Consider the following 22,407-nt stretch of genomic DNA (forward strand, 5'->3'; position numbering starts at 1 on the left):
GAAAAAACATGTTAAACTTACACAGAGACGTTATCTACGTCTCTGACTTACATTATTCAGGGTATCATTTTTCGTGTATAATCTATTTTAGCTGGATTGGATGGAGGGCCGAAGGCTTCTTGAAAATGTCTCAAGTCCGAGAACAGATTATTTAGCAATGGCTGCTCAACCAGGCAATGCTCCACAGCTGAGATCAGGTAAGTCACCTGAAAGTTATAAAACCAGTTTGTTAAGTTTAATTCTGAACAATTACTGAGTCAGTAAATATGTTTATATAAAAAGGAATACAAATATTATAGTAAAACTTTCCAATAGAGCATTATGTTTAGTTATGTCTGTTGCAAGATATTCTCAAAGTCAAATCATTAAAAGGAACCATTCAATTTTTTTTAGAAAGAAGTGTGATTATAATGAATATTATATCTAAATTTTAATGATTTTAATTGCATCTAACAAATTACATGTATAACTATAATTTAGTTGACTTTATTCTTTTAATTTAAATGATAATATTAAAAGAGTTACATTAAATTAGTTTTTCTTGAATTAGTTGACTGTTTGCGCTAAAAAATCCTAATTCTGACATTTCATTTTTTTCCCAAAATAGTCAGGAAAATGCCTTGGCACAGTGGATGCTAAATAACTCTTGCAGTGGCTGGTGGTCTTGTCCAATGATTGTAATGATGGGCGGCATACAGGAGAATGATGTCCGCTTTATAACTTTATCAGTTCAAATCAATCATCGTGAAACTTGGCAATAATTTTGATTGGCCTAATAACTCTGCCAAGATTGATAATCATCTATATTACATAAAGCGCTTATGAAATACAATGTATGGCCCTTGGATTTAAAAAAAAGATAACAAAATGTACCTTGTCTGCTGCCTAAATGAGATAGTTAACATTGCATCATTAAACTTGGTGGTAATATTTGTGGGTATATTATCTCCAATAAGTTTAATAACCAGCCAAACTTCATTAAGCATTTTTATTCTTTAACTCAGTCGATGAAAAAACTGAATATCTTCTTTCAGTGCTCCAGCTAGGATTTAAAAATGGCATGGGGGGGGGGCTTTCTGTCCAAAGGGCATTTTGGAGGGGCAGTATTTTGTCAAAAGGGCACTTTCTAGCGTGCGGGCGTTTCTGGAATGCTACCTCTTGCAGGTTAATTTATATGTTATTAATAATTGTTAGAATATATTTTCCCCATTACTATTAAACAATTAAAATATAATGTCTACAATGAAGAATAAATAATTACAATGTATTATAATAAGAGATGATTAATTATCATATGTAAAGGGCAGGGGGGGGGCCCTAGCAAGGGCAGGGCGGAAGTTCGGGAGGGCAGGGCGGAGGTTCGGGAGGGCAGGGCGGGGCGCCCTTCAATTTAGGCCTAGCTGGAGCAGTGTTCTTTAAATTGACGCTTCATGAAATACATTTATATATGTTTACCTCATTTATGTTAGTTTTTTTCACAAAGAAATGATAGATTTTTTATCACAAAAACAATATTTAATATAGATTCCTCAGTAGACCCTTCAGCTGATGGAGAAAATCCATCCTCCTCCGGGATGGTACCAATAGGAGTGTCACCACCTGATTATGCTGCTGTGATAAGGGATCAGAACCAGTTTGGAGTGGCTGGTGTTCAAGAGTCAGCAGCTGTCAATCAGGCTGATGTACAAGTTTGGACTGGTAATGGCATGACTTACTCTTAATTTATAATACAAAATATGAAGCAGTTATCCTGCAAAAAATGTATCATCAACAATTTGTGGGTCTTTGCCATATGCGGCCAGCTGTCGCACAGTCTGGTCAGGAGCTACCCTGTCATATATTGAAATCACAAAACCTTGCTGGATTTGATATCAGACAGGGTATCTCCTGACCAGACTCTTGAATGCTAATTCATCTGCTGGTCTGGAGTTATGCAGGCCAAACATGGCATAGAACACATTTGTGCATGACTTGGTCCTATTATTGTTCATGAAACTCGTTTGGTTTTCATGAGGCAGTTCTATCCTACAATTCATTTTAGTGTAAGAATTAATGAAGATCACATCTCCATAAAAAATAATTTTATCTCTGTTGTTTACAGTGTCCACTATATATAATTAACCGAATCATTTTCACTTCATGCTCATAGTTAGCTATTGTGTTAGGTGGCTCTTGGGCGTCTGGTGTCTTATGTCCTCCTTTGTCAGTCGTCAACAATTTAAATAAAACTACATCTCCTCAAAAACCAGTTTTTGGCGATTTTAATGATACTTCAGAGGAATGATATATGGATGACCCTTTTTTTAAATATTATTGTGTGTAAAGTGCGGTCCTAGATTAGCCCTTGAAGTGCCCACAGGCAAATCAGGGAAGACACTCTCTGCCTTTATAGAATTTTTTGCTAAGAAGAGACTTCCTTTGAAACAAAAAAATACCATTAAAAAAAAAGAATGCATTAAGCCCTGTTTTTCCAGAGCAAGTGTTATGTATGTTATCTGTTTTGTAATCCTCATCGTGCTGTCAACAGAGGAGGCTGGGGACTCTATCTTGACCACAGAGGAGATTGAGATGATCATGCAGATGAGAGATGCCAGGGGAGACTACCTTGATAGCAACGCTAGTCCTTGCTATGATGAGTCCATTGAGATGGTAACATAATTTTTTTTGTTAATGCTTTACCCTTTCCCACTCAGAAGCAAAATGAAAATGGCCATTATGCAACCAGCATAAAATAGCTCGCAGGCGTTTTAGGTTTATGCTGTTTGCTGCTCAACAGTTTCTATGGTTGTAAATGAAGCCTTTTAAATTTGACTCTAGAAATTAATAACCCTTTGCCGCTCGTATTTGCAGTTTGACTCGTTTTGTCCCTTATCAAATCAAATAAAATTTAAGACCTTTCTTACTAGATTGAAGTTTGAAAGCCTTCATTTCCAACTCAAAGGCACTGATGAGCAGCAAACAGCATTGAAACTGAACAGCCTGCAAGTTACTTCTTGGCTGTACTGGTTTAATGCTGGTTGGATGTAGACATGTTCACCTTGATTCCAAGAGGGAAAGTGTTATCATTGCTGAAGTAAATAATGAACCAGTTTGGGAAATTAACACACACCTTCAAGCCCTTTAAAAACAAGCTGCATGGTAGATGGAATATACATTAATTGTTTGCATAATTTAAGAAATTTGTTTGCTCATATTAAAACTTTTAACATCTTTCGTTCATACATAATGTATATCTAGTTTTTTTCTGTTACGCTTTTTCTTAATAATGAAACTTTAAGGAAGATGCAAAAGATACTTCAATTTTGTTATCACCTAGGAACAGAATTGAAACAAATCCAATCGCCGTTAAATAATTATTCCTACTGCATGTGCATATTATGCATATAAGTAAAACTGCAAAGAGACAATATTTGCTTTTACCTTCAAAACTTTTTTTATCAGATACTACAAATTTCAGAAATAATGTCAACTTTGCCTTCTTTGCTGTTTTTTATCTTCTTTATTAAGCTTATATAAAATGCTAACTTTTCATGTATATAAGCACACTAAATGTAATTGTTTTAATAGTTTAATGAAAGCACTTTTTAACATTATCTATGTACACATATGATTAATAAAACTTGGGAAAATCATCATGATATCAAAACAATTTAACAATAATTTACAGTTGTAGTTGTATTGTTGCTTGATTTATGTACTGTGATGTTGTACTGTATGTAGGTAGTGCATTTAGTACCATGATTATGTACTAAAGTTAAAATAAAAAAGCAATTTGCATGTCCATATCCCATTGTAGAAATAACCCTTCCAAATTGTTGGATCACACAACATGTATAAAGAGTTTCATCTAGCAATTGCGTTCTAAAATTGTTGTTATTTTGGGAATTAAAAAAAAATGTGGATAAAAATTTAGTCACAGACATTCTATTTCCACACAAATATCTGCAGAATCCTTTGGCAGATCTATGATCAATAAAGTTGGTGCCCTAAATTTTGGGGAGAAAAGAAGACTATTTGGAGAAAAGCTAGTCCCCTATTAATTTTGAGATCAACAGCTGACTGGTGCTTGTAACATGTAATTCCATTTCTAATCTATTAATACTAGGGATGCAAGAGGTTAACCTACCAGACCGACCAGTTAACCGGTTAAATTTTTGGGAAAAGGTTAACCTTAAGAAAACATGATAGTGCTTTTTAGCTCACCTGAGCACAACGTGCTCATGGTGAGCTTTTGTGATCACCTTTTGTCTGTCGTGCGTTGTCCGTTGTGCGATGTCAACATTTGCCTTGTTCACTCTCTAGAGGCCACATTTATTGTCCAATCTTCATGAAATTTGGTCAGAAGATTGGTTTCAATGATATCTTGGATGAGTTTGAAAATTGTTACGTTTGCTTGAAAAACATGGCTGCCAAGGGGCGGGGCATTTTTCCTTATATGGCTATATATGGCTATAGCTAAATCTTGTTAACACTCTAGAGGCCACATTTATTTTCGATCCTCATAAAACTTGGTCAGAAGATTCATCCCAATGATATCTTGGATGAGTTCGAAAATGATGTCGGTTGGATGAAAAACATGGCCGCCAGGGGGCGGGGCATTTTTCCTTATATGGCTATAGAAAACCTTGTTAACACTCTAGAGGCCACATTTATTTTCCGATCTTCATGAAACTTGCTCAGATGATTTGTCCCAATAATATCTTGGATGAGTTCAAAAATGGTAACCTTGGCTTGAAAAACATGGCTGCCAAGGGGCGGCGCATTTTTCCTTATATGGCTATACATGTATATGGCTATAATAAAATCTTAACTTTCTAGTTTGCTCAATCTTCATGAAATTTGGTCAGAACATTGGTTTCCTGTGTAGTAAAGTTTGGTTTTATTATGTCAATATTATGTGACATTAACTGTGTTATGTAATTTTTCATAACACAAATTTTTCATAGTTAACATAACTGTTTTAGTCATTAACACTTATGATAAGCTTTTCAACTAAGAGATAACTGAAAGAAAGACAGCATGTACATGATTTTGCAGTATTTCTGCAGTATTTATCTCCCTGGTTTAACCTGGTTCAGTAATCTATTTTTAGTTCTGCTCTGGAATTTGGGAAGATATTGATCATTGATAAATGCACTGTTCTGAGGGAAAATTGACTACTCTGCCATTGATCTCTTCTGAACTGTATAAAATAAGCTGTTTTGGCTGATTTAAACACCTCTTGATGCTTTCTTGAAAAGTTAACAGCTCTTGAAAAAGGTTGGAATTTTGAAATAATTAAACTCTATATTATTTTGAACACCGGCATCAAGACATTTTGGCATTATTTTCTAAATTATTCTTATTATTTAGATTATTTTTATTTGGCATTTTCTAAATTAGAAAACTCTATTCTATTTCAATAACTGTAGTAAATTTTTCTTATTTTTACATTTGTTTCACTGAAGTTTCTTATCTCCATAAATATTGTTCTTTAGATTAAATTAAACCTATTTTGTAAACTAGTTTTTTGAAGCACTTTCTAGACTAACAGTAGCTTTTATTTAAATCAGTTTTTTTGACAGATTTTGAACTTCTTTTTACATTCATTAAGGTAATTGCTGTATGTTGTTCATTTTTGTAACGAAACCGTAAAATGCTGTGTATAACGCGCATTTATGTATAACGTGCATCTACTTTTTAAAGCTAAAAAATCGGGGGGGGGGGGGGGGGGGGGGGGGGGTGATTTCCGTACCGCAGGCTAACTGAAAATCGTTATATTTACATTGCCGATCTTGCGTGTTTTATTGCTTCAATTGTTAAATATTTTAAAGACGATAACGATACAACTAGTTTGTGTTGTTGTTTTTAAATCATATTATGCGTACAAATAAATGTTTGGATTTAAATGAATTATGCACGAATGCACACTTTCCACGAGGATACCATCAAGGTTTTCATCATATGTCTCCGAAGTAACTGTCCACGATTTTATCGTTGAGGAGTACACATAACGGATGGATTAGTGATAACTAAGAAACTGACATTATCGATTGGTATTGTCACGTCGTTATTCATGCATGACTAATTCACAACCGCGCGTTTTATTTACATTGCCGATATCATGCGTTCTTTTCAAGTGTCTATACTTGACAGGAGACTTTAACGACTCAAACTTCTCAACACCATTACGACATTACCGGCGATAAACAATGGATGTGTGAAGCCGTTTTCCGTTCGCATGTTTTGATAATAGCCCAGCTACACAAAACTTGACAGGTGATGCAAATTGCTAGATAATAACATCCTCAATCTTGACAAGACGTATGAAAACATGTAAACAAACACAACATCAATTTTATTAACATATTTGACAAGCAAGAAAAATAATCATAAATATATCGGGAAAGACCTTGCCAACATACTAGTGTAAATCGACAAGTGCCCCCAAATAAATTTTGTAACCCTAGTACAGTAGGGTATAATATTGTGGGAAAAGAAAAAACGTTTAAATAAAAATGGCTTCCTTGTTTTTCATTCTCTTCTTCAAATTTATTTGAATTAATGCTCTGTACGTACCTGAAAAAGATAGAAAATATTTATGTTAACTTTATAATGTTTGTCCATCTTATTCAGATCGTAAATATAACACTATTATTAACATAGTTATAGTTAAAACACCGGGGAACAGAATGATGCAAATTACCGCAACTGGGTAACTGACAGGGCAAAAATGTCTTGGCATGGCTGTAGTTGTGCATAACGCGCATCAAGTTTTTAAAATGAAATTTTGGGGTAAAAAAGTGCGCCTTATACACAACTTTTTACGGTACTTAGATTCTTTAGACTTGGCTTGTACCTGTTCTTAATTATCTGTCATTGTTCTTCATTTTCCGAGTTCTTGGAATAAAAATTTGTTATATTTAGCTCATCTATTTTTTGAAAAAAAAAAGAGCTATTGTCATCACCTTGGCGCCGGCGTCCGGTTAAGTTTTGCGTTAAGGTACACTTTTCTCATAAAGTATCAATGCTATTGCACTCAAACTTGTTACACTTACTTACTATCATGAGGGGACTGGGCAGGCAAAGTTAGATAATTCTGGCTTGCATTTTGACAGAATTATGTGCCCTTTTTATACTTAGAAAATTGAAAATTTTGGTTAAGTTTTGTGTTTAGGTCCATTTTATTCCTTTAGTATCTAAGCTATTGCTTTCATACTTGCAACACTTACTAACTATCATAAGGGGACTGTGCAGGCAAAGTTATGTAACTCTGACTGGCATTTTGACATAATTATGTGCCCTTTTTATACTTAGAAAATTGAAAATTTGGTTAAGTTTTGTGTTTAGGTCCACATTTTTCCTAAAGTATCGAAGCCATTGCTTTCATACTTGCAACACTTACTCACTTTCGTAAGGGGACTGTGCAGGCAAAGTTATGTAACTCTGACTGGCATTTTGACGGAATTATGTGTCCTTTTTATACTTAGAAAATGGAAAATTTGGTAAAGTTTTGTGTTTAGGTCCACTTTTTTCCTAAAGTATCAAAGCCATTGCTTTTATACTTGCACCACTTACTAACTATCGTAAGGGGACTGTGCAGGCAAAGATATGTAACTCTGACTGGCATTTTGACGGAATTATGGGCCCTTTATACTTGAAAATTTGGTTAAGTTTTGTGTTTTGGTCCACTTTACCCCTAAAGTATCATAGATATTGCTTTCATACTTTGAACACTCGCAAACTATCATAAGGGGACAGTAAGGGACAAGTTGCATAACTCTGGTTGTCATTTTTACCAAATTATGGCCCTTTTTTGACTTAGTAACTTTGAATATATGGTTACATTTTGTGTTTAGATTCACTTTACTTCTAAAGTATCAAGGCTATTGCTTTTAAACTTTAAATACTTTCATGCTATCATGAGGGTACTGTACCTGGCAAGTTGAATTTTACCTTGACCTTTGAACGACCTTGACTCTCAAGGTCAAATTATAAAATTTTGCTAAAATTGCCATAACTTCTTTATTTATGATTAGACTGGGTTGATTCTTTGACAAAACAGCTCTTACCTGACATACCACAATTGACTCCGTCCAAACCATCCCCCATGCCCCCCCCCCCCCCCCACCCCCGAATCCCCCCTCAATCCCCCCATTATTTTTTTTTAATGAAAGATCATCTAATAAATGACCACCACACCCTCACACTATACCCCCCACCCACCCCCAAAAAATAATTTTTATGCGCCCGGTAGGGTGGCATATAGCAGTTGAACTGTCCGTCAGTATGTCAGTCAGTCTGTCTGTCAGTCAGAAAAAAACTTTAACATTGGCCATAACTTTTTCACTTTTTAAGATAGCAACTTGATATTTGGCATGCATGTGTATCTCATGGAGCTGCACATTTTGAGTGGTGAAAGGTCAAGGTGAAGGTCATCCTTCAAGGTCAAATGTCAAATTTATTGTGTCTGTCCGTCCGAAAACTTTAATATTGTCCATAACTTTTTAAATATTGAAGATAACAACTTGATATTTGGCATGCATGTGTATCTCATTGAGCTGAACATTTTGAGTGGTGAAAGGTGAAGGTGAAGGTCATCATTCAAGGTCAAATGTCAAATTTATGGTGTCTGTCCGTCCGAAAACTTTAACATTGGCCATAACTTTTTCAATATTGAAGATAGCAACTTGATATTTGGCATGCATGTGTATCTTATGAAGCTGCCCATTTTGAGTGGTGGAAGTTCAAGGTCATCCTTAAGGTCATCCTTCAAGGTAAAAAAAATAAATAATTCAAAGCGGCGTTCTCATGAAGCTGCATATTTTGAGTGGTGGAAGTTCAAGGTCATCCTTCAAGGTCAAGGTCATCCTTCAAGGTCAAAGGTCAAAAAACAAATAAAAAATTTCATAGCGGCATTATCATGAAGCTGCACATTTTGAGTGGTGGAAGTTCAAGGTCAAGGTCATTCTTAAAGGTCAAGGTCATCCTTCAAGGTCAAAGGTCAAAAAATAATAATTCAAAGCGGCCTTATCATGAAGCTGCACATTTTGAGTGGTGAAGGTTCAAGGTCAAGGTCATGCTTCAAGGTCAAGGTCATCCTTCAAGGTCAAAGGTCAAACAAAATTTTAAAAATCAAAGCGGCGTTATGATGAAGCTGCACATTTTGAGTGGTGGAAGTTCAAGGTCAAGGTCATCCTTCAAGGTCATCCTTCAAGGTCATCCTTCAAGGTCATCCTTCAAGGTCATCCTTCAAGGTCATCCTTCAAGGTCAAAGGTAAAAAAAATAAAATAATTCAAAGCGGCGTCCTCATGAAGCTGCACATTTTGAGTGGTGGAAGGTCAAGGTCATCCTTCAAGGTCAAAGGTCAAAAAATAAATAATTTCAAAGCGGTGTTATCATGAAGCTGCACATTTTGAGTGGTGGAAGTTCAAGGTCATCCTTCAAGGTCAAGGTCATCCTTCAAGGTCAAAGGTAAAAAAAATAAATATTTCAAAGCAGCCTTCTCATAAAGCTGCACATTTTGAGTGGTGCAATTTCAAGGTCAAGGTCCTTAAATTAATAATTTCAAAGCGGCGCAATAGGGAGCATTGTGTTTCTGACAAACACATCTCTTGTTTTTTTTCAAACATGGTTAAAAAACACAAATATTTATTTTTATTATTTTATTTTGGAAATACCGTCCAACCATCCCACCCAAGAATCCCCCCCCCCAAAATTTTTTATTTATTTGTTTTTGCATTTTTTTTGCATTTTTGGAAGATAATGTAATAAATGACCACACCCCCACACTATACACCCCTCTCCACTCCACCCCTCCATCCCTTGTGATTGAAATTGAGATAGGTCCCTACACCTTTAAAAAGAAAAATAGATGAGCGGTCTTCACCCGCAAGGCGGTGCTCTTGTTGTTAAAGCTGCCTTGGTTTTCACTTATAAATAAAATTGTTTAGTGTATTTAGGCGTCCCTGACTGAACGCCTTTAATTAATTGAATTACAACCAGTCAGTATATTCATCCTGACGGGAAATAAGAGTTTGTCAAATAAATATTACCGCATTACATAAGTGCTTACAAAGTTACATAACTTGTAACCGTCCTGTGACCGGTTCATTTGCGTAAGCGAAGGAGACCGAGCTACCACACCTGGATAGGACAGTTGAGTTCGATAATGGTTTGGATCGGTAAAAAAACATGGCCGCCCAGGAGGGGGGAGGGTTTTCCTTATATTTATATAGTAAAAAAGCTTGTGAACACTCTAGAAGTCACATCTTTTGCCTAATCATCATGAAAATTTGTCAAAACATTAGTTATGTGGATTTCTCTGACGAGTTTGAAAATGGTCGTGATCAGTGAAACAACATGGCCACCAGGGAGTGGGGCAGTTTTCTTTATATGTATATAGTGACAACATATGAACAGTCTAGAAGACACATTTTTTTCCCAATCTTCATGAAATTTGGACATATCTTGGAAGAGTTAAAAAATGGTTCAGGTCTGTTAAAAAAACATGGTGCCCAAGGGGCCATTTGTTGTTCATTCTTCATGACACTTGGTTAGAACATTTGTGCCATTGATATCTTGGGCTGCAAAGAACAGGTCATTTCTTTTTATCTCAGGTGAGCAACTTTGGGCCTTTCAGGCCCTCTTGTTTCATGGAAAAATGTGTATGATTTTAAGTTTTTTGCTCGACATACTGCCAACTTGCGCTTGCGATTGGTTAGAACAACATGCCGCACCACCGACGGTAATAAATAACGTGTCAACAAACGAAGTAATAAAGCAATAAATCAGTACCTTTGTGGTTACAACAGGGGGTATGTTTTGATAATTGGCGCTATTGTTTATTTTACTCGCGAAAATTTAACAAGCAAACTGCAGGGAGTGGGGACAATTAGCGAAGACGTTTTTGACACGTTTATCTAACTCGCGATAAAAATCAGTTAAATCAGTTGGCGACTTATTTTAATATTAGATAACAAATATCAAAATACTGATTGCTTGCAAAAAGAAAATGTTTTTAACAAACAATTTTAACAAGAAATGCATTCGTAGTTAAAAACTTATTGAGTTGACGTCGTATTTGTTTTATCATAAATAAATATTATTTAAATGTCACCACCGATGCAACCACTACTGTCTGAGGCAAGTTTTAGCCAAGAAAGCAATTTTTAAAACTCATTTTATTAACAAATATCAATTTAAAAGTTATTTGCAGACAATACAGTCATTAAATTTAGTATTGATGCAATTGCTTGAAAGTTGCGTTGTACGGTACGTTAACAAGCACGCACGTGAATTGCCAACCCGATGGCGACTGGTTTGAAAATAAACAACGTTTCCCAACAATTGCGCATGATGCCAGGAAGCTTTTGTCAGTACCATCGACATCTGTGCCATCGGAGCGAATGTTCTCGAAAACTTGTTACCAAGGTCGCAACTGCATCAGCCACAAGGTAGTGGACAATGTAATTTTCTTGACCAAATGGACATTGTTTTTGTGCATGTTCTGCATATACATGTATGTTTGCTGATTTGTTTGAACTGTAAGATACAATTACACTAGTTTAACAAATATTTTAAAACATTTTATATTAAGTTAATTTTAGATTAAGAAATTAAAACAAAATGAAAAAAAAAACGCAACATTATTGTGAGCGATACGACCCGAACATAATATAAGCAGCCCAACAAACAAAAAATTAATGGCACGTGAACATGAACATTGTGCAGTTCTTATGACTTTTTACTTATATACTTTAACACAGGAAAAATAAATATAAAAAAACATACATATACAAAATTATTTTAGCAAATGTTAGTTAAATTTTATTAAGAAACTGATATGTTATTAACACAAGCGATTACTTTCGTTTTTATACAGTACATGTACGAGCGGTATGAGATGTTTACGTATATTTAAACATTTTCTACTAAAGGTTTTTCGGTTAACCAGTTAATAACCGGTTATGGCAAAAGGGTAACTGGTTATTGTTTTTTAGTAACCTCTTGCATCCCTAATAAATACAGAAGTGTTGAACTTGATCATCCTTTTTCTCTTGCTACCAGTATTCTGGAGGAAAGGCTTAACAACTTTTGAGTTCAAAAGGTCAAAGGTTAAGGACCTAGATGTGTTGTCTTGTACTGCTTTTAAACCTTGCTTTTACTATTGTACAACAAAGTTTTTGGTGCCATTAGTTTTCACTTTATTTAGTTAAAAGTGTAATTAATAACATAGCTTTTGTTATGACAATTATGCCAGAAATAACATTATTGGACCAACATATTACATATAGCCAAAGCGCGATATATTGGACAGCGCGATATACCGGTTCGCGATATATCGGCATTGCAGTGTATTGACAATTATAATGTGACATGTTTTATGGCATTTGGTTTTTTAATATAAGATACTTAAGTTTTGCTGTACTATACTGCTGGTGTGTATACATAGTGATTTGTTTTCTCTTTATATTTTATAGCCTATGCCTTTTTGATTGGGATAAAAACCTGAAAGACCATACAATGGGGAAAAATTATAGATTATTAATGTGATTATAAATAACAGTATACCAATTGTTTATAATTGCATAACTGATTGCTTATAACATTCATATGATAAAGTGCTAAAGAATTATATTGCCGTATAATAAACTCAATAAACCAATTATTGAGTCTATTGAAAAAGTTTAGCATACTTTTTTTTTGACATTTTGATAAGATTTTGAGGAAAAGGTGTTTCTTTTTGCTAGATCTATCGGGAAACAACCTGTAAGAGACTGTAATTTTGGGGTAAAAAATGATTGGTGTGTTTTTTGTTGAATAAAAAAGAATTATCAATCAACACATGTCGAGAACTAAATGAAAATTACACAGAAAAGCAATTTGTATTGACCGATACTTCTGTTTTAAGAATTTTCATCAGTACACAAGCTATCCAGTACAATTTAACTTGAGATATTTTGCTTCTGGACAATTATTATTTTCATTTTTTTAAAACGTGCATCATTCTTTAATTGAATAGTGTACATGTATATAAACAATAATAAAATGAGTTACGTGTAAAACAGTGGTATCTGCTTTTCATTTCTATATCATATACAATACTTTCCTACTGTTAATATTTTATGAACATTTACTGATAGTGGCTTCATCTTTAATGCTCTCATTCAGGAGGAATATACAAAGCAGGTAAAAGTGCACACTCAAAAAGGGAAGTAACTGCTGTGAGGATTTTGCTTATACAAATGCAAAGATATTAATGGATTTTTTTAACCAATAAAAAGCCTACTATGTTATTGAAGTGTTGAAGTATCATTAATTCTCAATTTTTGTCATACTTAAATTTCAAAATTTGCTGTATTTAGTATTTTTTTTACATATTTTGTGTGTGCTCTGATTGCATCCTAAATAACACATAATATCAAATGACAGAAATTCATGCACTTGGGTCTGTAGACAGTTATAGCTTCTTAGTGTTGCTTCACTAATGGAGATGATATATAATATCATTTTGCCTAGTTAATTATATATGCATTGTTTCCTAGTGTATTGTTATTATATGCATCAAAACATTCTGTGTTTTCTTAAATATTCATGTACTGCTGTTACAAATGTACAGGTATGTTAATTGTATTGCCTTATGTTACATTACTTTGTTTAATCAAATGTTATCACTTTAATTGCACTTGTGATGACAATCCATGCTATAATAATATACGTTTGAGATACAGTACTTATAATAGCTTGGATCTGTAGTCTGCCAAGTTTCAGAATTCTTTTTCTAAACATTTCTTTGGAGCCTATTTATTGTTGTTATTTTCCACGAAGGTACACGCATGGAAGGTGGTTGCTCTTTTTTAGCTCACCTGAGCACAACGTTTTTTGTCCATCGTCCTTGGTCCGTTGTACGGCGTCAACATTTGCCTTGTTAACTCTCTAGAGTCCACATTTATTGTCCAATCTTCATGAAATTTGGTCAGAAGATTGGTTTCAATGATATCTTGGATGAGTTCGAAAATGGTTACGTTTGCTTGAAAAACATGGCTGCCAAAGGGCGGGCATTTTTCCTTATATGGCTATATATGGCTATACTAAAATCTTGTTAACACTCTAGAGGCCACATTTACTGTCCGATCTTCATAAAACTTGGTCAGAAGATTCATCCCAATAATATCTTGGACGAGTTCAAAAATGATGCCGGTTGGTTGAAAAACATGGCTGCCAGGGGGCGGGGCATTTTTCCTTATATGGCTATAGTAAAACCTTGTTAATACTCTAAAGGCCACATTTATTTTCCAATCTTCATGAAACTTGATCAGAAGATTTGTCCCAATAATATCTTGTTATCTCAGGTGAGCGACTTTGGGCCTTTCAGGCCCTCTTGTTTATTGGAAAGCCTTGTGCATTAATTGTTTGGTGTGTAAAAAGTGGTATTGCATTGTTTAACTGTTTAACTTGGCAAAACAAAAGGTTAATTTTATAAAAACTTGCAACTGGGCCATAAATATTTTTTATACAAAAAGAAGGACACTATATTGTATTTTTGTAAAGAACATGGAATGAATGGACAATTCACAAACATCACATGCTGTTGTAAACCTTTGCATGAAAATTATAGATAACTTTTTAATTTAAAACATAATAATACAGAGGTAATAACAACAATTTTCAGCTGTTTATATTGTTGTTTGTGCATGTGTGCGTGTTTTTAACTCATCTATTTTTTTTATAAAAATGAACTATTGTCATCACCTAAGTGTCTGCGTTCGGTTAAGTTTTGTGTTTAGGTCCATTTTCTCAGTATCAAAGCTATTGCATTAAAACATTGCACACTTGCTAACTTTTATGTGGGGACTGGACAGGCAAAGTTAGATAACTCTGGCTGGCATTTTGACAGAATTATGTACTCTTTATATACTTAGAAAATAGAAAATTTGGTTAAGTTTTGTGTTTAGGTCCACTTTATTCCTAAAGTATCAAAGCTATTGCTTACATACTTGCAACACTTACTAACTATATTTATCATAAGGGAACTGTGCAGGCAAAGTTATGTAAATCAAACTGACATTTTCACAGAATTATGGCCCCTTTTATACCTAGAAAATTGAAAATTTGGTTAAGTTTTGTGTTTAGGTCCACTTTATTCCTAAAGTATCAAAGCTATTGCTTTTATACTTGCAACACTTACTAAATATCATAAGGGTACTGTGCAGGCAAAGTTATGTAACTCTCTGACTGGCATTTTCACAGAATTATGGCCCCTTTTATACTTAGACAATTTAAAATGTGGTAAAGTTTTGTGTTTCGGTCCACTTTATTCCTGAAGTATCAAATCTATTGCTTTCATACTTGCAACACTTACTAACATAAGGGGACTGTGCAGGCAAAGTTATGTAACCCTGACTGGCATTTTGACAGAATTATGGCCCTTTTTTATTCCTGGCCAAAAAAAATTTGAGGGGATATAGTAATTGGCCCCGTCCGTCTGTCCGAAACTTTGTCCAGAGCATAACTCCAAATCTATTCAATGGATTTACTTTAAACTTTGAATGTAAACAGATGGCAACTAAGAGAAGTGCAGTGACCAAGAACCATAACTCTATCTACCTTAGTTTCTGAATTATCTCCCTTTATATAATTTCAAACTAAATTCTTGTCCGGAGCATAACTCTAAATCAACTGATTACACAGAAGGGATTGACTTGAAACTTAAAATATAAACAGATGTCAAGTAGGAGAAGTGCAGTGACTAAGAATCATAACTGTATCTACCTTAGTTTTTAAATTATCTCCCTTTATTTAATTTCAAAGTAAATTTTTGTCCGGAGCATAACTCTAAATCTACTGAAGGGATTTACTTGAAACTTGAAATATAAACAAATTGCAAGTTGGAGACGTGCAGTGACTAAGAACCATAACTCTATCTACCTTAGTTTTGGAATTATCTCCATTTGTTTAATTTCAAAGTAAATTTTTGTCAGGGGCATAACTCTAAATCTACTCAAGGGATTTACTTGAAACTTGAAATATAAACAGATGGCAAGTAGGAGAAGTGCAGTGACTAAGAACAATAACTCTTTCTACCTTAGTTTTTTAATTATCTCCCTTTATTTAATTTCAAATAAAAAATTTGTCCGGAGCATAACTCTAAATCTACTGAAGAGATTTACTTGAAACTAGAAATATTAACAGATGGCTACTAGGAGAAGTGCAGTGAACATAAACCATAACTCTGTCGGCCGTAGTTTTTTAATTATCTTCCTTAATAATTTGTATTAATTTATTTTTTATTTTTTTATTTTATTTATATATTATTTTAAATTGTATTTAATTTAATTTCATAGTAAATATTTTAGCTTTCTATTGTTAATATCTCCCTTTATCTAATTTTACAATATTATTTTAATTTGAACACTGAAGTATTCACTGTAAAATGAACAGATGGGTTTCAGGTAGCATAACTCCAACACTATATAACTAATTGATCCTTGAAATATAAGTAGATGAAACAGATGCCATGTTTAATAAATATTATTCTACTCTCTGAAACAAATGTTGTCATACAAACAAACACATTTCGGCGGGGATTTGGCACTACTGTGACAAGCTCTTGTTGACTTAGTAACTTTGAATATTTGGTTAAATTTTGTGTTTAGATCCACTTTACTTCTTAAGTATCAAGGCTATTGCTTTCAAACTACAAATACTTTCTTACTATTATGAGGGTACTGTTCCTGGCAAGTTGAATTTGACCTTGACCTTTGAATGACCTTGACTATCAAGGTCAAAGTATTAAACTTTGCTAAAATTGTCATAACTTATTTATTTATGCTCAGATTTGATTCATACTTTAACAAAACAACACTTACCTTACATAACAAAATAGACTCTACACAAACCATCCCCCATACCCCACCCCAGATTCCCCCCGCCCCCAAATTTTGTTTTTCCATTTTTTTAATTTTTTTGAAAGATCATCTAATAAATGACCCCCCCCCACTATACCCCCCTCTCAACCCCCATGACCCCCTCAAATTTTTTTTTTTTTTTTTAAACATGGAAAAAAATATTTATTTGCGTTATTTTATTTTTGAAAGACTGTCCAACCATCCCACCCAATAATTCCCCCCCCCCTTCCCCCCAAAAAATAAAATAAAATAAAACAATTGTTTTTATTTTTTTGTCATTATTGAATTGATGAAATAAATGACCACAACCCCACACTATACACCCCTCTCCAGTGGTCTTTCCCCTCATTTTTAGCTCATCTATTTTTTGAAAAAAAAAAGAGCTATTATCATCACCTTGGTGTCGGTGTCGGCGTCGGCCTCGGCGTCCGGTTAAGTTTTGCGTTTAGGTACACTTTTCTCATAAAGTATCAATGCTTTTGCATTCAAACTTGGTACACTTACTTACTATCATGAGGGGACTGGGCAGGCAAAGTTAGATAATTCTGGCTTGCATTTTGACAGAATTATGTGCCCTTTTTATACTTAGAAAATTGAAAATTTTGGTTAAGTTTTGTGTTTAGGTCCATTTTATTCCTTATGTATCAAAGCTATTGCTTTCATACTTGCAACACTTACTAACTATCATAAGGGGACTGTGCAGGCAAAGTAATGTAACTCTGACTGGCATTTTGACAGAATTATGTGCCCTTTTTATACTTAGAAAATTTGGTTAAGTCTTGTGTTTAGGTCCACTTTTTTCCTTCAGTATCAAAGCCATTGCTTTCATACTTGCAACACTTACTAATTATCGTAAGGGGACTTTGCAGGCAAAGTAATGTAACTCTGACTGGCATTTTGACAGAATTATGTGCCCTTTTTATACTTAGAAAATTGAAAATTTGGTTAAGTTTTAAGTTTAGGTCCACTTTTTTCCTAACGTATCAAAGCCATTGCTTTCATACTTGCACCACTTACTAACTATCGTAAGGGGACTGTGCAGGCAAAGTTATGTAACTCTGACTTGCATTTTGACAGAATTAAGGGCCCTTTTTATACTTAGAAAATTGAAAATTTGGTTAAGTTTATTGTTTAGGTCCACTTTTTTCCTAAAGTATCAAAGCTATTGCTTTCATACTTGCAACACTTACTAACTATCGTAAGGGGACTGTGCAGGCAAAGTTATGTAACTCTGACTGGCATTTTGACGGAATTATGGGCCCTTTTATACTTGAACATTTGGTAAAGTTTTGTGTTTTGGTCCACTTTACCCCTAAAGTATCATAGATATTGCTTTCATACTTGGAACGCTTGCAAACTGTCATAAGGGGACAGTAAATGACAAGTTGCATAACTCTGGTTGTCATTTTTACGGAATTATGACCCTTTTTTGACTTAGTTACTTTAAACATATGGTTAGATTTTGTGTTTAGATCCACTTTACTTCTAAAGTATCAAGGCTTTTGCTTTTAAATTTCAAATACTTTCATGCTATCATGAGGGTACTGTACCTGGCAAGTTAAATTTTACCTTGACCTTTGAATGACCTTGACTCCCCCACCCCCCACCCCAAACAAATAATTTTTATGTCCCCGGTAGGGTGGCGTATAGCAGTTGAACTGTCCGTCAGTATGTCAGTCAGTCTGTCCGTCCATCCGAAAAAAAAATTGACATTCAACAACCAAGAATCCCCCCGCCCAAATTTTTTTTTTTTTTTGTTTGCATTTTTGGAAGATAATGTAATAAATGACCACACCCCCACACTATACACCCCTCTCCACTCCACCCCTCCCTTCTTTGTGATTGAAATTGAGATAGATCCCTACACCTTTAAAAAGAAAAATAGATGAGCGGTCTGCACTCGCAAGGCGGTGCTCTTGTTAGGTTATTTAACAACATTCATTTCAACTACAGTCCCTAAGTCTTAAAAGAATCAGGGACAAACATTTATGTGTTTATGGATTTTTAACCAGGTTTTTAACCAGGTTTTCCGAAGAAAAAACTGGTTATTAGATTGGCGAATGCGGGCGGGCTGGCGGGCAGGCTGGCGGGCGGGCGGAACAAGCTTGTCCGGGCCATAACTATGTTGTTCATTGTCAGATTTTAAAATCATTTGGCACATTTGTTCACCATCATTGGACAGTGTGTCGCGCGAAATAATTACGTCGATATCTCCAAGGTCAAGGTCACACTTTGAGTTCAAAGGTAGAAAATGGCCATAAATGAGCTTGTCCTGGCTATAACTATGTCATTCATTGTGAGATTTTAAAATCATTTGGCACATTTGTTCACCATCATGGGACGGTGTGTCGCACGAAAGAATCACGTGAATATCTCCAATGTCAAGGTCGCCACGACTAAAAATAGATTTTTTTAAAAACAAACAAACTTACAAAGGGGGTTAATTTTGTTTGTTCATTTCTAAAGTTCAGTTTGAGTTTTCTCCCTTTATCAGATTTTTTTTCACAATGAAAACCTGGTTTTGTGACAATTTTGTCCCTTGTTTTGTTTAAATTATGTCCCAATTAAACAAAAAATCTGTCTGGGAGGAAAGAGTTGTCCAATACTTTACACACACTGCATTAAGCCCGGTTTCCGAGAGCAGGGCTCATATAATAATGCTCATATTCTTATAAATGTCATAATGCTTTGTGCATTCGAAGAAGAGGGCGTATATTGTTTTGCACATGTCGGTCGGTCCGTCCGTCCACCAGATGGTTTCCGGATGATTACTCAAGAACGCTTAGGCCTAGGATCATGAAACTTCATAGGTACATTGATCATGACTGGCAGATGACCCCTATTGATTTTCAGGTCACTAGGTCAAAGGACAAGGTCACAGTGACTAGAAATAGTAAAATGGTTTCCGGATGATAACTCAAGAATGCTTAGGCCTAGGATCATGAAACTTCATAGGTACATTGATCATGACTGGCAGATGACCCCTATTGATTTTCAGGTCACTAGGTCAAAGGTCAAGGTTACAGTGACTCAAAACAGTAAAATGGTTTCTGGATGATACCGTAAATCTAAGAATATAATACACACTTTTTTACCTGCCGATTTTTTCTTAAAGTAGGGGGTGCGTATAATATACGAGTTTAGAGCAGAACAAAATTTTTCCTGTGCAAATTTTCAACTTAATTGCTGTTATTCGCTTCCTGGCAGCCATTATGAACTACACCATTACATCAAAGGTGTGCAACAGGGCTCGTGCTGTCCTTCGCCATTTGAGTCATTTGCGAAAATATTGAGAATTTGGCTCAATAAAAATCTTATTTGTGAAAATGCGAAAATCTAGTAAAATTTCATTGAAAACATCCGCCATTTATATCGGACTGGTTTTCTATATTTTTATATCCCCACAAACGAAGTTTAGGAGGGTATATAGGAGTGAACTTGTCTGTCGGTCGGTCGGTCTGTCTGTCTGTCGGTCCGTATTAAGTGTCCCCTCTCTAATTCAAGTAGTTTTCATTCGATCTCACCAAACTTGGTCAGAAGTTGTATCTACATGATGTCTTGGCAAAGTTCGAACATGGGCCTTGCCGGGTCAAAAACTAGGTCATGGGGTCACTAAGTGCGTTTAAAACATTCAGCATGTTGTCCGCTCTCTAATTCAAGTAGTTTTCATCCGATCTTCACCAAACTTGGTCAGAAGTTGTATCTAGATGATATCAAGGCCAAGTTCAAACATGGGCCTTGCCGGGTCAAAAACTAGGTCACAGGGTCACTTAGTGCGTTTTAAACATTCAGCATGTTGTCCGCTCTCTAATTCAAGTAGTTTTCATCCGATCTTCACCAAACTTGGTCAGAAGTTGTATCTAGATGATCTCAAGGCCAAGTTCGAACATGGGCCTTGCTGGGTCAAAAACTAGGTCACGGGGTCACTTAGTACGTTTTTTAACATTGAACATGGTGTCCGCTCTCTATTTCAAGTAGTTTAAATCCGATCTTCACCACACTTGATCAGAAGTTGTAACTAGATGATGTGTAGTTCAAGTTCAAACATGGGCCATGCCGGGTCAAAAACTAGGTCACGGGGTCACTTAGTTTGTTTTAAACCTCACCATGTTGTCTGCTCTCTCATTCAAGTAGTTTTTATCCAATCTATACCAAAATTGGTCAGAAGTTGTATCTTGATAATGTCTAGGGCAAGTTTGCATATAGGTCGTGCCGGGTCAAAAACTAGGTCATGGGGTATCTTAGTGCGTTTTAAACCTCGCCATGTTGTCCGCTCTCTAATTCAAGAAGTTTTCATCCAATCCTCACCAAACTTGGTCACAAGTTTTATCTTAATGATCTCTAGGCCAAGTTTGAACATGGGCCATTCAGGGCCTAAAACTAGGTCACGGGGTCACTTAGTGCGTTTTTTAACATTCAGCATGGTGTCCGCTCTCTAATTCAAGTAGTTTACATCCGATCTTCACAAAACTTGGTCAGAAGTTTTATTGAGATGATCTTAAGGCCAAGTTAGAACATGGGCCTTTCTGGGTCAAAAACAAGGTCAAGGGGTCACTAAGTGCGTTTTAAAAATTGAGCATGTTGTCCGCTGTTTTTTGTGAAGACGACATGCAAAATATTATGTGTCAATGCTGCATGTGGGGGTATTCGTCACGTTTGTGACAAAGCTCTAGCTTTATTTGCTTTTGCGTTATTCCTCAATATAATGAGGCAATTAGCCATTTTTCTAAAAGAAGGTGGAATCCAGATTTTTGGTTTAAAACACACTATTACATCATCTTTAATTATATGTCATCTATTTTTAAGCATTAACTAATGAGTGTTTGTATTGTCTTCATTTTTATTTGTTTTGAAATGTCACACTATTTTTCATCTTATTTGCTTAGTTTTTCATCATTGTGGCTTTTTTTCACATCGTGTATTTACTCTTTTCCAGTAATTTTTCTTCCACTATCTTAATACACACAACATCTAAAACAGTTCAAGTAATTAAAGGTTTATGCTTTTGGACACTTGACTGCAGTCAAGGTTACTTTTGGAGGTCAAGGTCAATTTGAGCCATAAAACAGCTTTGACCTTTGTGTCTCATTTATAACTTTCTGATTTGTGGATTTTTTCATATCTGAAAAACCATGGTTGCTCTTAGAAGTATAAGGTAAATTTGAATATAAAATAACCTTTCTTGTCTCAGCCTTAACTTTGCCATATATTGATGAATTTAAATATATCTTGGCACAAATGACATGTCATGTGTCTTCTTACATCAAAGGGTAAGTTCACACTTAGATGCAAAAAGTCAAATTTTGGCATTTAACAGCTATTTTTTTTTTTAGAAAAAGTGGAATTTGGCGCATCTATGCCCTATGGATGTTATTTTTTTAGCTCGGCGTTTTCGGAGAAAACCCGAGGTATTGCCATAGCCAGCTCGTCGTGTCGTGTCGTCCGCCGTCTACGTCGTGCTAAAACCTTAACATTGGCTCTAAAATCAAAGCGCTTACACCTACAACTTTGAAACTT

General features: G+C 35.1%; 1 protein-coding gene across 2 annotated transcripts in view; it reads left to right on the forward strand.

The window, feature by feature from the left end:
* Nucleotides 1–22,407, forward strand: part of LOC127876599 (uncharacterized) — a 43,194-nt gene that overhangs the window by 240 nt on the left and 20,547 nt on the right. The window contains exons 2-5 of one of the 2 annotated variants that reach the window (XM_052421928.1): nucleotides 92–197; nucleotides 1,525–1,698; nucleotides 2,528–2,649; nucleotides 13,154–13,171. In XM_052421928.1, coding sequence (XP_052277888.1) covers nucleotides 101–197; nucleotides 1,525–1,698; nucleotides 2,528–2,649; nucleotides 13,154–13,171 — 411 coding nt within the window. In that variant the 5' untranslated portion in view covers nucleotides 92–100. The remainder of the gene's footprint in view (nucleotides 1–91; nucleotides 198–1,524; nucleotides 1,699–2,527; nucleotides 2,650–13,153; nucleotides 13,172–22,407) is intronic. The other variant, XM_052421929.1, reaches the window with a different exon arrangement.

The sequence above is a fragment of the Dreissena polymorpha genome, chromosome 4, assembly GCF_020536995.1.
Source record: "Dreissena polymorpha isolate Duluth1 chromosome 4, UMN_Dpol_1.0, whole genome shotgun sequence".
Classification (NCBI taxonomy): domain Eukaryota; kingdom Metazoa; phylum Mollusca; class Bivalvia; order Myida; family Dreissenidae; genus Dreissena; species Dreissena polymorpha.